At 43.1% G+C, this 14,138-nt stretch overlaps 1 protein-coding gene across 1 annotated transcript in view; it reads right to left on the bottom strand.

The window, feature by feature from the left end:
* LOC126456543 (inter-alpha-trypsin inhibitor heavy chain H4-like) overlaps window positions 1-14,138 on the bottom strand; it is a 195,857-nt gene that overhangs the window by 87,838 nt on the left and 93,881 nt on the right. The window contains exon 2 of the mRNA XM_050092291.1: window positions 9,701-9,873. Within this exon, the coding sequence (XP_049948248.1) occupies window positions 9,701-9,873 (173 nt within the window). The remainder of the gene's footprint in view (window positions 1-9,700; window positions 9,874-14,138) is intronic.

The raw sequence follows: 14,138 nt of genomic DNA, 5'->3' as shown, positions 1-14,138 counted from the left end.
AAACGGTGATATTTATGTCTTACTTATAAAAAGATCCCTGTGCAATGGTACGAGTCATTTACGAGAGCAACCGCGTGCAAACTGTAGAGAAAAAAAGAATTAGTTGTGTTCCTTAGTGATGAAGGTGGAATCGTTAATATTAAACGCTCTAACGGTGTCAGAATGGTATGGCACTGCCTATGCTAAATTCTGGAGTTCAAGTCTTGATACCACAGAAAGCTTCAGCTTTGGTATCTACTGCGGATGGAGATGTTATTTCGAAAGTAACTCTAAGCTAATCCTTTTAGTACTTTATCCATCATCAGCAAATCTATTTCTGTTTGTTAAAATAATCAGCAACCAGCTGCACAAAAGAAATTTTATCTCTGCTGATTTCAAGCATCTAGTGCCGCTTCTTCAGAACACTGTGCAGAAAAATGTAACACAAATAAGTAGACGTTAGGTAAAAATATTAAAATTTGAGAACTAAGTACATACTGCTAAGTATCGTATTATTTGCGATCGTCGAAAATAAGATGAGTGCAGCATATTGCTGTTGTCTTAGAAAATACACGAGCAATATGTAATACAACAATGAACCTATTAATCCAAAAAGGGCTCGTAAATGCCTCCGTATGGTTCATAATGCCTGTACAGAAACAAGTGCAATATCGTCCCAGAATAGAGCTAATTAGTTAATGACATTCATAACTTGAAGTTGGTCTCAGGGTGAGGATAAAAGTACGATAACATAATAAAACAAAAACTTACGCAGGTCGGCCGGTGTGGCCGAGCGGTTCTAGGCGCTTCAGTCGAACCGCGCGACCACTACGGCCGCAGGTTCGAATCCTGCCTCAGGCATGTATGTGTGTGGTGTCCTTAGGTTAGTTAGGTTCAAATAGTTCTAAGTTCTGGAGGACTGATGACCTCAGCAGTTAAGTCCCATAGTGCTCAGAGCCATTTGAAAAAACTTACGCAACTGAAGTTGGCATAAGGCATCGTTGAAAATGTAAGTGCTCAGAAGCAGTGTAACAAGTAATATATAAAAATACTTAATAATGGATAACTTAAGTTTACAGAAACGGCAAGTGGCGCTATGGATGGAAAATTTGGGAACTAGTTTGCGAAACAGCTGTGAGTCAGTAGCAAGTCAGCAGGCAACCTGTCGGCAAAAACAAAGTGTGAAGCGAATCACTGGGCTGGAACCTGTAACTGGGTAAGTGGAGGGGCAATTCTCAATCGGTGGCTAACATTAATTTTAAGAAAGTAACTATCGAGCACAGGAACTGGTGGTGGTTTTGGGGAAGGAGTCCAGACAGTGTGGTCATCGGTCTCATCGGATTAGGGAAGGAAGTCGGCCGTGCCCTTTCAGAGGAACCATCCCGGCATTTGCCTGGAGTGATTTAGGGAAATCACGGAAAACCTAAATCAGGATGGCCGGACGCAGGATTGAACCGTCGTCCTCCCGAATGCGAGTCCAGTGTCTAACCACTGCGCCACCTCGCTCGGTCACACAGGAACTGTGGGCACAATTGTATACTAGTAAAGGAATACATGCAGGTTGCAAGTATAGTTCGTGAAAGAACTGTAACTAGCGGCATTCATACCAACTGTATGGTACTGTAAATTTTAGAATGCATAGCTAGACTGGTGTAGTGAGGTCAGTACCTTGCTAGCAGAAATTAAACGGTAGCAGAGAAAGGCTGCTCCCTTTCAGGCTGTTTATGATGCTTTTGCGTGTAAGAAAGTAAACACATTTGATGTAATATTATATATATCATACTCATTTTCCACTTGCTCGAGTGAATAGAACAACACAACAACGGCATCTTCTAGTCACGTGCTTCTAACATTCACCGCAGTGCTTATTTATTAGGTTTGTGACACTCCTGACAACTAATTTAACGGGACGATGATTACTGGAACTAAGCTGGGTATACCAAACGGAAATCCGAGAAAAAGGTTTAAGGTACATTATAATTCCAAAAAGCCAGATACTCTTCTGCTTCAACTAACGTTATAGCAATCATCGTGACTGCTTCAATTGTATTTCATTAGCATCTTGCCGCAGGTAGTATTCGAAGACACTCTGATGGAACCGAAGTCAATAAACTTATTTTGGAACAGTCAATTAAGATAGAAAGGTCACTAGCTAAAAAAACAGATTACAGTCTAAGACAAAGACCAAACGATGCAACACGAAGGAATAATGCAAATGAGATGGATATCTGTAGATGTGATTTACACGTACAGACAAACAAATACGAGGATAATCCCAAAAGTAAGGTCTATATTTTTTTATAAGTACATACACCTGTTTATTTCTACAATGGTTTACATCAGTTTACAGCTTGAACATTTTACTATTTTTTGACATAATCACCATTTCTGTCGATGCATTTTTGTATGCCCATGTCATACCTGCTCGTCGCCATGTTGTTCAGAAAGTTATGAACCTCTTCTTGCTCCTCGTCGTCGGAGCTGAATCGCTGGGACCACAATTAACGCTGACAGGTATTGTGAGACTATGAAAAAACTCAAACGGGCAATTCAGAACCGTAGAAGAGGAATGTTGAGCAAGGGCGTACACATTCTCCATTACAACGCTCGCCCACACATCGCTCGGCAAACCGTTGTTCTCCTGCAACAGTTTCAGTCGAACATAATCACCCACCCACACTATAGTCCTGACTTGGTGCCCAGTGACTATCACCTGTTCCCTAGGTTAAAAGAACATTTGGCCGGAAAGCGATTCAGCTCCGACGACGAGGTGAAATTTTTGAACAGCATGGCGACGAGCTGGTATGACATGGGCATACAAAAACTGCCACAGCGTCTACAAAAATGCATCGACAGAAATGGTGATTATGTCGAAAAATAGCAAAATGTTCAAGCTGTAAACTGACGTAAACCATTGTAGAAATAAATAGATATATATACTTATAAAAAAATAGGAGACCTTACTTTTTGGGCCGGCCGGAGTGGCCGTGCGGTTATAGGCGCTACAGTCTGGAACCGCGTGACCGCTACGGTCGCAGGTTCGAATCCTGCCTCGGGCATGGATGTGTGTGATGTCCTTAGGTTAGTTAGGTTTAAGTAGTTCTAAGTTCTAGGGGACTGATGACCACAGTAGTTAAGTCCCATAGTGCTCAGAGCCATTTTTTTACTTTTGGGATTATCCTCGTAATTACAATTTCAGAAAAAAATGATTTATTCAAGGGAAAGAGCTTCAGAAACTAATCAAGTAAATGTGTTGGTATATCTCTAGCCCTTATACTAGCAGTTATTCGGTTTGGCATTTACTTATAAGGTTCGTTGGATGTCCTCCAGAGGGCTATCATGCCAAATTCTGTCCAATTGGCACATTAGATCGTCAAAACTCTTAGCTGGTTTGAGGGCCCAGCCCATAAAGCTCTAAACTTTCTCGATTGGGGAGAGATTCGGTGACCTCTCTGGCCAAGGTAGGAACTGGTAAACACGCAGACAAGCAGTAGACACACTCGCCGTGTGCGGACGGTCATTATCTTGCTGAAATGTAAGCTCAGGATGGCTTGCCATGAAGGGTAATAAAACGGGGCGTAGAAGATCGTCGACGTACCGCTATGCTGTAAGGGTGCCGTGGATGACAATCAAAGTGGTGCAGCCATGTCACCCTAGACTATCACTCCTGGTTGTAGGGCCGTATGCCTCCGACAGCCATGCTGGTATCCCACCGCTGTCCGAGGCGTCTTCAGACATGTCTTCGGCCCGGAATCTCATTGGCCAGAAAAGAATCGTCTTGAATTATGAATCTCGCTTTGATCTGAGTCCCGATGACCAGCAAAGACGTGTCTGGAAACGCCCTGGGCAGCGGTGGGTACCAATCTCATCCGTCATACGGCCCGACAACCATGAGATGTCGACGATATTCTACACCCCGTTTTGTTGCCCTCCATAGCAAGCCATACTGGACTTACATTTCAGCAAGATAATACCCGCCCGCACACGGCGAGTGATTTTACTGCTGGTTGGGCAGCAAGGTCGCCGGATCTCTCCCCTACTGAGAACGCCTGGAGCATTATGGGCTCAGGATTTTGAAAACCGAACGCGCCAATTGGACAGAATTTCGCACGATATCCTTCAGGAGGACATCCAAAAATCAGTCAATGCCAAGCCGAGTAACTGCCTGCACAAGGGCCAGAAGTGGACAAACTCATTGACTTGCCCAGTTTGTGAAGCTCTTTCTCTTGAATAAATAGTCCAATTTTTTGGAAATTGTAATGATTTGTTTGTCAGTACATGTGCATCACATCTGCCGATTTCCGTCCCATTCGGATAATTTCTTCGCGGTGTATCGTTTTTCTTGTCTTAAAGCGGATTTGATTCCGTAGATTTTCCCCGGCGTCTTATATGTTTATGCTCTTCACAGGTATGCTGCGGGATATGATCGTCTTCACTACCGATATTTCGGCGATCCATCGGGCTGCCACCTTCAGGTGCGGTCGCCCCCTTCGCAGGGGGCAGCTCTTCAGCTTCTCGCGCAGGCGCAGTGGCCTGGTCCCTGGGTATAAACGAGCTGCCGTTTCTAATGTTCATTCAGTTCCTACGTGATTATGTAATCAGCTTTCGCACCTGAAGATGACGGCAGGATGGATCGCCGATGTGTCGTGTAGTGAAGACGATCATATCCTTCAGCATAACCGGGAAGAGCATGAACTGAATTTACAGTTATTACATGGGTTTAGTGCAATACACGTCTATCTTGGTGTGAGGTCTTAAGCAATGTAGAAACTGTACACAACGTCCAAATAAGCTGTTTTCACTACAGAGAGTTCTAACGTATGATGTGTCCAACAAGCGCAACTAGCTTTTCTGACGTGAAAGTTGGACGCGGGAAGACGAAAGCAGAATGCATAACGGCGCACATATTTCTGGTGTCAGTGCCTACGGCGTGACGTCCAGGAAGGAGAAACCCAGACACCCGAAGCTTAACAGGACCAGACGCTTACGAAACGTTTGTCAGAAAACTGCCTAAGTGTTCTCCTCCCACGCGTTATCCATCATGTTGCTGATAGTGGGACTACGGGCGTAAATAATTTTGTTTTGGACTAAAAGCGTTATTTTTGTGGTAAATTTCCTTTCATCTGTGTTTACCCTGTGTATTTGCAATAAGTTGTTTCATCTTCAGACAATTAGACACAGTCACCGAAATTAAATAAACCCACAAGTATGGCGCCTAGTTTGTAGGGAAACACTACTTTGCGAAACTAAGTTTCGAAACCGAAATGCCAGTCACTGCGCAGTGAGCAGTGGCGGAAGCCGTCAGGCGTTCCATCTTTTAAGACATGAAGTTGTCAGTTCAGTGCGCTTTTAGGTTAGATGCATGTCAGTAAATGTCATGAGGTGCAGAAATCGTTGGCTTATGGGCAATTACGCTATGCATAGGTTCTTGAGAGACTCAGTACCGCAGATGAGACAGTTCTTCCTAATATGTACATCGAATCATTGTCCATGTCGGCGATACTGACCAAAATACATCATGGAAGAAATACTGAGATTAATAAAGATCCCTGTCTGAAATAGAAATACGTTGTAGATGCTGTGAGGTCAATATGAAGCCATCCTGAAGATGCCGAAGAAACAGTCAGCTTCGATAAAAGCACAGCTGCGTAAAAACGAAAGTTATACGAAGAAAGAAAGTTGGAGTTAATAACGAAAATACGAAAGTACAAAAACAGTACAAAATTTAACGCGGATGGAAGTTTTTTGACTTCGTATCGCCTCCATGACATAATCCGGCCAATCAGCCAAATGAGTATAGTACACAGTGGCCTACTGAAATCTCCTGTTGATGACGCTAATGAGAGAAGTCGTCGGAATCTTGAGGCTGAATATAATCTGACGCGGTAAGAACTCAGTTAAGCATTTGTTCTGGAATAATGGGGCAATATTCTAGAACTGGTAGCACTATTGTTTTGTATGTTATTTTGTTTACAGATTGCCCTGCATTTTACTAGAGCCCTTCCGACAAATAAAATTATTACATATTATACGTGAGCCTTCCACTTGCGTTACTTATTAGTATTACTCTAAAATAGTTGATAGTGTACTGCTTCTTCGTCCACTAATCAAGATGCAAGAAACTGCGGAGAGATTTGGAATTTAATCCAGGACATAAGCGCCAAGGTGATGAGGAACTCTCCCCCTCCCCCCACCCCTTTCTTGCCAGTCAAATACTAAGCAGAGAAAATTTCATCCAGCACCTGGATTCCAACCGGATGACCTATGAATCGGGAGTCTCGGCACAAGGGTACACTAGCGACCACGGATACGGACGCAGGTATTTTTCCCGCGCTTAGAGCTATCAGAGCAAGATGACGACAAAAATTGAAAGGGGCTAGGAGAACAAGAGCTGGTTATATCGCATATAAAAATGAAACAAATACTCAGGGAACTGAAACAGGAAATTGCTTGCAGAAAGACGAAGTAGTCCTCACGATACCGTGTTGGGTAAATTTAGAGAAACTCTATTCAAAAAGGACTGAGAATATTGTACTGCTACTACAAACGTCTCAAAAATGAGATCGACAGGAATTGCAAAATGGCTAAGCAGGCATGGCTACAGGACAAATCTAAGCATGTAGAGGCTTATCACACTAGGGGTAAGATAGATACTGCCTACAGGAAAATTAAAGAGATCTTTGGAGAAAAGAGAGCCACTTGTATGAATATCAAGAGCTCAGATGGAAACCCAGTTCTAAGCAAAGAGGGGAAAGCAGAAAGATGGAAGGAGTATATAGGGGGTCTATACAAGGGCTACGTACTTGAGGACAATATTATGGAAATGGAAGAGGATGAAGGTGAAATGACAGATACGATACTGCGTGAAGAGTTTGACAGAGCACTGAAAGACCCGAGTCGAAACAAGGCCCCGGGAGTAGACAACATTCCATTAGAACTACTGACGGCCTTGGGAGAGCCAGTCCTGACAAAACTCTACCATCTGGTGAGCACGATGTATGAGACAGGCGAAATACCCTCAGACTTCAAGAAGAATATAATAATTCCAATCCCAAAGAAAGCAGGTGTTGACAGATGTGCAAATTACCGAACTATCAGTTTAATAATTCACGGCTGCAAAATACTAACGCGAATCCTTTATAGACGAATGGAAAAACTGGTAGAAGCCGACCTCGGGGAAGATCAGTTTGGATTCCGTAGAAACACTGGAACACGTGAGACAATACTGACCTTACGACTTATCTTAGAAGAAAGATTAAGAAAAGGCAAACCTACGTTTCTAGCATTTGTAGACTTAGAGAAAGCTTTTGACAATGTTCACTGGAATACTCTCTTTCAAATTCTAAAGGTGGCAAGGATAAAATACAGAGAGCGAAAGGCTATCTACAATTTGTACAGAAACCAGGTGGCAGTTATAAGAGTCGAGGGGCATGAAAGGGAAGCAGTGGTTGGGAAGGGAGTGAGACAGGGTTGTAGTACTGTCCCCGATGTTATTCAATCTGTATATTGAGCAAGCAGTGAAGGAAACAAAGAAAAAAAAAATGGAGTAGGTATTAAAATCCAGGGAAAAGAAATAAAAACTTCGAGGTTCGCCGATGACATTGTAATTCTGTCAGAGACAGCAAAGGACTTGGAAGAGCAGTTGAACGGAATGGACAGTGTCTTGAAAGGAGGGTATAAGATGAACACCAACAAAAGCAAAACGAGGGTAATGCAATGTAGTCGAATTAAGTCGGGTGATGCTGAGGCAATTAGATTAGGAAATGAGACACTTAAAGTAGTAAAGGAGTTTTGCTATTTGGGGAGCAAAACCACTGATGATGGTCGAAGTAGAGAGCATATAAAATGTAGACTGGCAATGGCAAGGAAAGCGTTTCTGAAGAAGAGAAATTTGTTAACATCGAGTATAGATTTAAGTGTCAGGAAGTCGTTTCTGAAAGTATTTGTGTGGAGTGTAGCCATGCATGGAAGTGAAACATGGACAATAAATAGTTTGGACAAGAACAGAATAGAAGCTTTCGAAATGTGGTGCTACAGAAGAATGTTGAAGATTAGGTGGGTAGATCACGTAACTAATGAGGAGGTATTGAATAGGATTGGGGAGAAGAGAAGTTTGTGGCACAACTTGACTAGAAGAAAGGATTGGTTGGTAGGACATGTCCTGAGGCATCAAGGGATCACCAATTTAGTATTAGAGGGCAGCGTGGGGGGTAAAAATCGTAGAGCGACACCAAGAGATGAATACACTAAGCAGATTCAAAAGGATGTAGGTTGCAGTAGGTACTGGGAGATGAAGCAGCTTGCGCAGGACAGATTAGCATGGAGAGCTGCATCAAACCAGTCTCAGGACTGAAGACCACAACAACAACAACCATCGTTGCATGGGGGGTCATGAAATGACGAAAGACGTTAGGGAAGTGTAATAGGCGTTTTTTTCTCGTTCCATACAAGAAAGGAACAGGACAGAAGATCTCTGGTAATGGTACGATCTGTCCTCTGCCATGCACTGCGCAGTGGTTTGAAGAATATACAAGGTGGTGCAGAAAGTAACGCCTCCGAATTTTTTTTACGTGAAAACTCTCAAAGATTTTTAAATAAAACTAATGCTTTTATCGTTCTACATCTTTAGTCTTCACGTCTGAATATTTATTACTCGTCATAGTCACTCTGGCAAGGATCACGTTTCTCCCAACAACAGACGAGTTTGTTGATGCCGTCACTGCAAGTGGCTCAAATGGCTCTGAGCACTATGGGACTTAACATCTGAGGTCATCAGTCCCCTAAAACTCAGAACTACTTAAACCTAACTAACCTAAGGACATCACACACATCCATGCCCGAGGCACCGAGCGAGGTGGCGCAGTGGTTAGCACACTGGACTCGCATTCGGGAGGACGACGGTTCAATCCCGTCTCCGGCCATACTGATTTAGGTTTTCCGTGATTTCCCTAAATCGCTTCAGGCAAATGCCGAGATAGTTCCTTTGAAAGGGCACGGCCGATTTCCTTCCCCATCCTTCTCCCACCCGAGCTTGCGCTCCGTCTCTAATGACCTCGTTGTCGACGGGACGTTAAACATTAATCTCCTCCTCCTCCATGCCCGAGGCAGGATTCGAACCTGCTACAGTAGCGGTCGCTCGGTTCCAGACTGAAGCGCCTAGAACCGCTCGGCCACACCGGCCGGCTCCGTCACTGTAAATGTCTGACTTTGTTGACGGAACTACAACCTCACCTCTTCCTTGCACCGCTTCATCACTGTCGAAGTAAATTCCTCAAAGCTGTTCTTTAAGTCTTCTCAACAGATGGAAATCGGAAGGGGCCAAGTCGGGACTATATGGAGGATGACAGTGAACCCACGGCGTCGGATCGTTGCAGTTGTCGCAGAGCTCGTGTGCATGATCTGGCATTGTCATCCTGAAGGAGAGGTTGTTCCACCTGTGGACGAACTCGCTGAATTCGTAACTCGATTACACCACGCCGTTTCTCATGCACCGACGTAATTACGTTATACACCACCACGTTACACGCTACAATTCGGAGCCCTCTAGCGGCAGCCCTCGTGTATGTGTGTATGTATGTAGGTTTGGATGTAGATGTAGAATGGGTATGAACACCGAATGGAAACTTAATGCATTACACAGAAAGAAATGGAAGAGGCTTGTGGAGCAAGCGTGTGGTCATCAAGGTAGTTGCCAAGAAAGTAAATTGCCTTTGATACTCACATGAGGAATCCAGAAATGAAAGCGGTCTCTGGGAGCACGACGCTGAAGAAGACCTCCTGGGCTTTGCTGGCGGGGTTGGCCAGCCTGCTGCTGAATACTGTCCGGGCGTACCGGTAGTCTATGCGCGACTCCACATGCAGACTGTACATCTCCGGTTTGGGCAGCGGCTTCTCCTGGAAACAAGACGCAAACCAATAACTCACCTCTTCACTTCCTACAGTGACATTACAAAAGTAAACTTCCTCGGACGTTCATTTTCTGTTGGAAATTGAGCATACAAAAGTTGAGAACAGGGATAACGTTCCACAAAGGAGAACGCGCCGGTTTTCGTACATGAATCCTCAACCATCGTGGAATCCATTTTGTTTAATATATTGCTACTTCAAGGGGCACATACACTTGACAGCATCGTTAAGTGTCAGCTGTTGTCTCGAATCGGGTTATTCTTTAGTGTTAGTAGTTGATACTGGTCTATTTCAGAGTTTCTGCAACAGCCCGGTGCAGGACCAGCGCTGCTAACGGCCGACAGCGCGTTCGCAGGCATCGAGTGCGTAGCGCCTTCCATGTTTGTTATTGACGTCACTACTGAATGTTGTATGTTCCATTAACAAAGACCAGCATTGATAATGAGATTTCCGGAGGAGAATAGTATATGCAAATGTTCAAATGTGCATGAATTCCTAAGGGATCAAACTGCTGACGTCATCGGTCCCTAGACTTACACACTACTTAAACTAAAACTATCTTATGCTAAGAACACCACACACACACCCATACCCGAGGGAGGACTCGAAGCCCCGGTAGTAGCGGGCGCGCAATCTGTGACATGGCCCCGTAAACCAGGCGGCCACTCCATGCGGCCCCAATAGTATTTCCTAAGAGTATCTTACAGGCTCTCGTGAAATTTCGTTTATGAACGAGTTAAAGAAATCTGGAGTGCTGGTGATCGTTATATGAATGAGAAATATTTATTCTGTTTGATATGTCTTTGTTAACTGTCTACGTTAAAGAGAATGTCATGGATCGACGTATACATAAAGATATTGAGTGCAACGACTAACAAAAATATTAGATGCTGCATAAATGGTTACAAAATAGTAGCGATGTAAACAGAGAACATTTCATTAAGCGCAACGAGAAGAAGCATTGATCCCTCGTATAGTCTAAAGCAACCGGCGGGACGGATCCGACCCGTGATATTTTTCAGCACGGTCCGCGGAACAAATACGTGGGAGTTGGAGAGAGAGAGAGAGAGAGAGAGAGAGAGAGAGAGAGGCAGACAGAGAGAGAGAGAGAGAGAGAGAGAGAGAGAGAGAGAGAGAGCAAGACGCTGCAGATTCTGCAGCGGAAGTGTTTAAGACAGCTATTGTGAAACATCTTAAGTAAAGAAACATCGTTCACGTTGCGTAAGCAAATGTAAAGACCTGAAGGTGGGTTGAACGTACTGTGAGTGTACTCACAAAATTCACGTTTTGAGGCATAATTTGTTGGCATAGAGTGTTGGAAAAGGGGTGTCAGTCATATAGGTGCGTTACCACATAAACATCAACGTCATGGACGCTATACTTTTCATCTTATGCGCTAGGAGCACTGCAGTCGCCTCACGTGGCGAGGCGGTCCTCGAGTTAAAGTATATGAATCAGGCACAAGGGTCACCAAAGGAATTTTAAACAGTTCAAATACAGTGCCGTCCATACAGCTCAATTCTTGTTGGAATGCGAATCATGTTGCTGCGTCGTCATCGTCTTACCTTAGATAATTTCGATGGACCTATCCACGCAGCTCTACCTTGTGCAAGTTTTTTTTCGCATCTGTTTAAATGTTACCCCTTACAACTGTTTGCACCTACTTACTGCATTCATGCTTTGGTCTCCCACTGCATCCCATCACCCTTACACAGACAGGCAGATACCCTCTATTGCGAGATCGATTATTTATCCACTTATGATTCAGAAAGTGCACCACCAAGCTATCCATTCATTTATTCAAGCTGTTTTCTCTCAACGTCGATTCAGTAACCTTTTATTAAAACATTTCTCTCAGTAACACACCAGCACTTATAAACAGAAGCACGATGACATGAAGCATCTAGCAAAATTTGTGACTGAACTGACGACTTCAGGCATGTCCCAGGAAAGGCTGTGAGGATTCCTGTCGTTAATGTCGTGTATTAATGACTGGCAGACAATTGAAGAGGCAGCATAACATTCTGTTTAGGGAACTATGGATGTTAACTACTGCTGCTCAGTATATTATTTACACCTTAATGAATTTGTCATTAAAAATATACCTCTTTTTCAAATCGACAACCCATTTCAAGGAAATAAGAAAAATCTTGGTGGAGGTAAGTCACTTACATTGGTCTAGAAAGGTGTCTGCTATTCAGACACAGACATTTGGATAACTAGCCGGCAGCCATAAAGAGTTTAACGACTTCAGTTTAAAAAGAGCATAAAGGATTTATTGGTAGTTACCTCCTTTTAATCCACTGGTGAATTTATAACTAGAGCCAAGTGATGCGTATGTTACTAATCATAGTGCAACCTGTCTTGCACACAAATCAGTGCAGTAATGTAGTCATTGTAAGTGCTGTAAAATGATTTTTCTATTTGAAGATGCATGGTTATAGCCAAGAACTATCGTATGTTCCTCAGTGTATCAAGCATTTACATGATTTATAACAAGTTATTTATTACCTTTTAAATGAATATTTGTTTAAGATTTTTTTGCACTTTTTCCACATCCGCGAAGGCAATTTCATTTGGGATCTGTGCAAGTTACATTAGCATATTTGCCTTTCTTTGTAAATGTTTATTGTACATTTTTGTTTTTCTCACACGTTCCACATCCTGGAGGATCTCCTCACTATGGACCAATGTCACCTTTTGCAAGTGATGCATGTATTATGATGAAGCTGCACAGACATCCAGTCAGATGTTGACAAAATTTCAAAGTAGTGCAAAGACGGACAACTTGCGGTTAATGTTCAGAAATGCAAAACCATGGTCTTCAAAAAAAACCGAAAAGTATTATTCAATGGCTGTAATTAATATCAGTATTTCACAGTTGCAATTTGTCAAATGAAAAAAAAAAAATGTAGACCTAATAAGTTTCATAGATATAAAACATTGTGATCACTCAGGCTCAGGTGTAGGTAATGAGATGGTAAATAACGTAAATTTTAACGTCTAGTTATCAATTCTTTGTTTATGTAACTAGCTTTAAGCCGAAATACATAGAACTTCCATAAGATGTTCTTATGTCAATGATTTTCAGAGAGAATAATAAACAATAACCCACCGTAGATAAGCCTACGTTTATGTTTACAAAGAAACAGTATCTTGTTTAAGGCGGGCTCTCTCTCTCTTCAATATTTCATTGAAAGCACGGAAAGCAAGAAGCGCTACACCATCCAAAACATAATTAAGCTTAAGCACGAAGTAATTCTAGGAGGCTTTTAAATGCGACCTTTTTATTGTTCAAAGAAAAGAGGAAACCATTGTTTAGAGCCGGCCGGGGTGACCGAGTGGTTCTAGGCGCTACAGTCTGGAACCGCGCGACCGCTACGGTGGCAGGTTCGAATCCTGCCTCGGGCATGGATGTGTGTGATGTCCTTAGGTTAGTTAGGTTCAAGTAGTTCAAAGTTCTAGGGGACTGATGACCTCAGCAGTTAAGTCCCATAGTGCTTAGAGCCATTTGAACCTTTGTTTAGAATCAAAAAAATAAAGTAAAATTCAAAATAATTCCCTTATCATATCAAATACTTAAAAACACATTGCTACAGTAATGCGTACTATGATTTCAGCGTACTTCACGAACTACTTGGAACATTTTGCATAATTAGAAGATTACAGGAACCTGTTATCTGGTTGTCAGAAATTTGTAACCTAATACTTACGATTAACGATTTAACCCATCCCTCATTTTTCGGCTGTGACCATCAAGCTGGTACAAGGTTTCGTGATACTCGACAGTGAAGTTACTACCCACCAAGCCCTGCGCTCTGACAAGCAGCAAACCTGTGAGCTAGCTTGAAATCGGTTCTCTCGACAGAGCCAACACGGCTACAATGTGTTCGCAGAGTGTGACGTCACGGCACGATGCAAGGGGCCGGGGAGAGTGGGGTTGGGGGGGGGGGGGAAACAACTCCTCCTTGCCTCCCTAGAGACCACAAAAAAAAAAAAAAAAAAAACGAAGTGCTGTAACTGACAACTGACTTTTGGGAGCCTCCAAAGGCGCAGGAGACATGTCAGTTTCACTGCAATGGAGACTTCCTATACGAAGATCTTAGTAGAAAGGAAGATTTTTGCTGGAGTGAGAGTTGCCAAAGGCATTTAGGAAATGCAGATGGCAATCAGCCGGAAATTCGGGGTGCATATTTGGTTTACAACGCGTATGAGTGATCCACAGTGTCAAGTTTCCAAAATGAAGTATGCCG

Source organism: Schistocerca serialis, chromosome 2, assembly GCF_023864345.2.
Source record: "Schistocerca serialis cubense isolate TAMUIC-IGC-003099 chromosome 2, iqSchSeri2.2, whole genome shotgun sequence".
Taxonomy (NCBI): domain Eukaryota; kingdom Metazoa; phylum Arthropoda; class Insecta; order Orthoptera; family Acrididae; genus Schistocerca; species Schistocerca serialis.
This window is presented reverse-complemented; position numbering and strand designations above follow the sequence as displayed.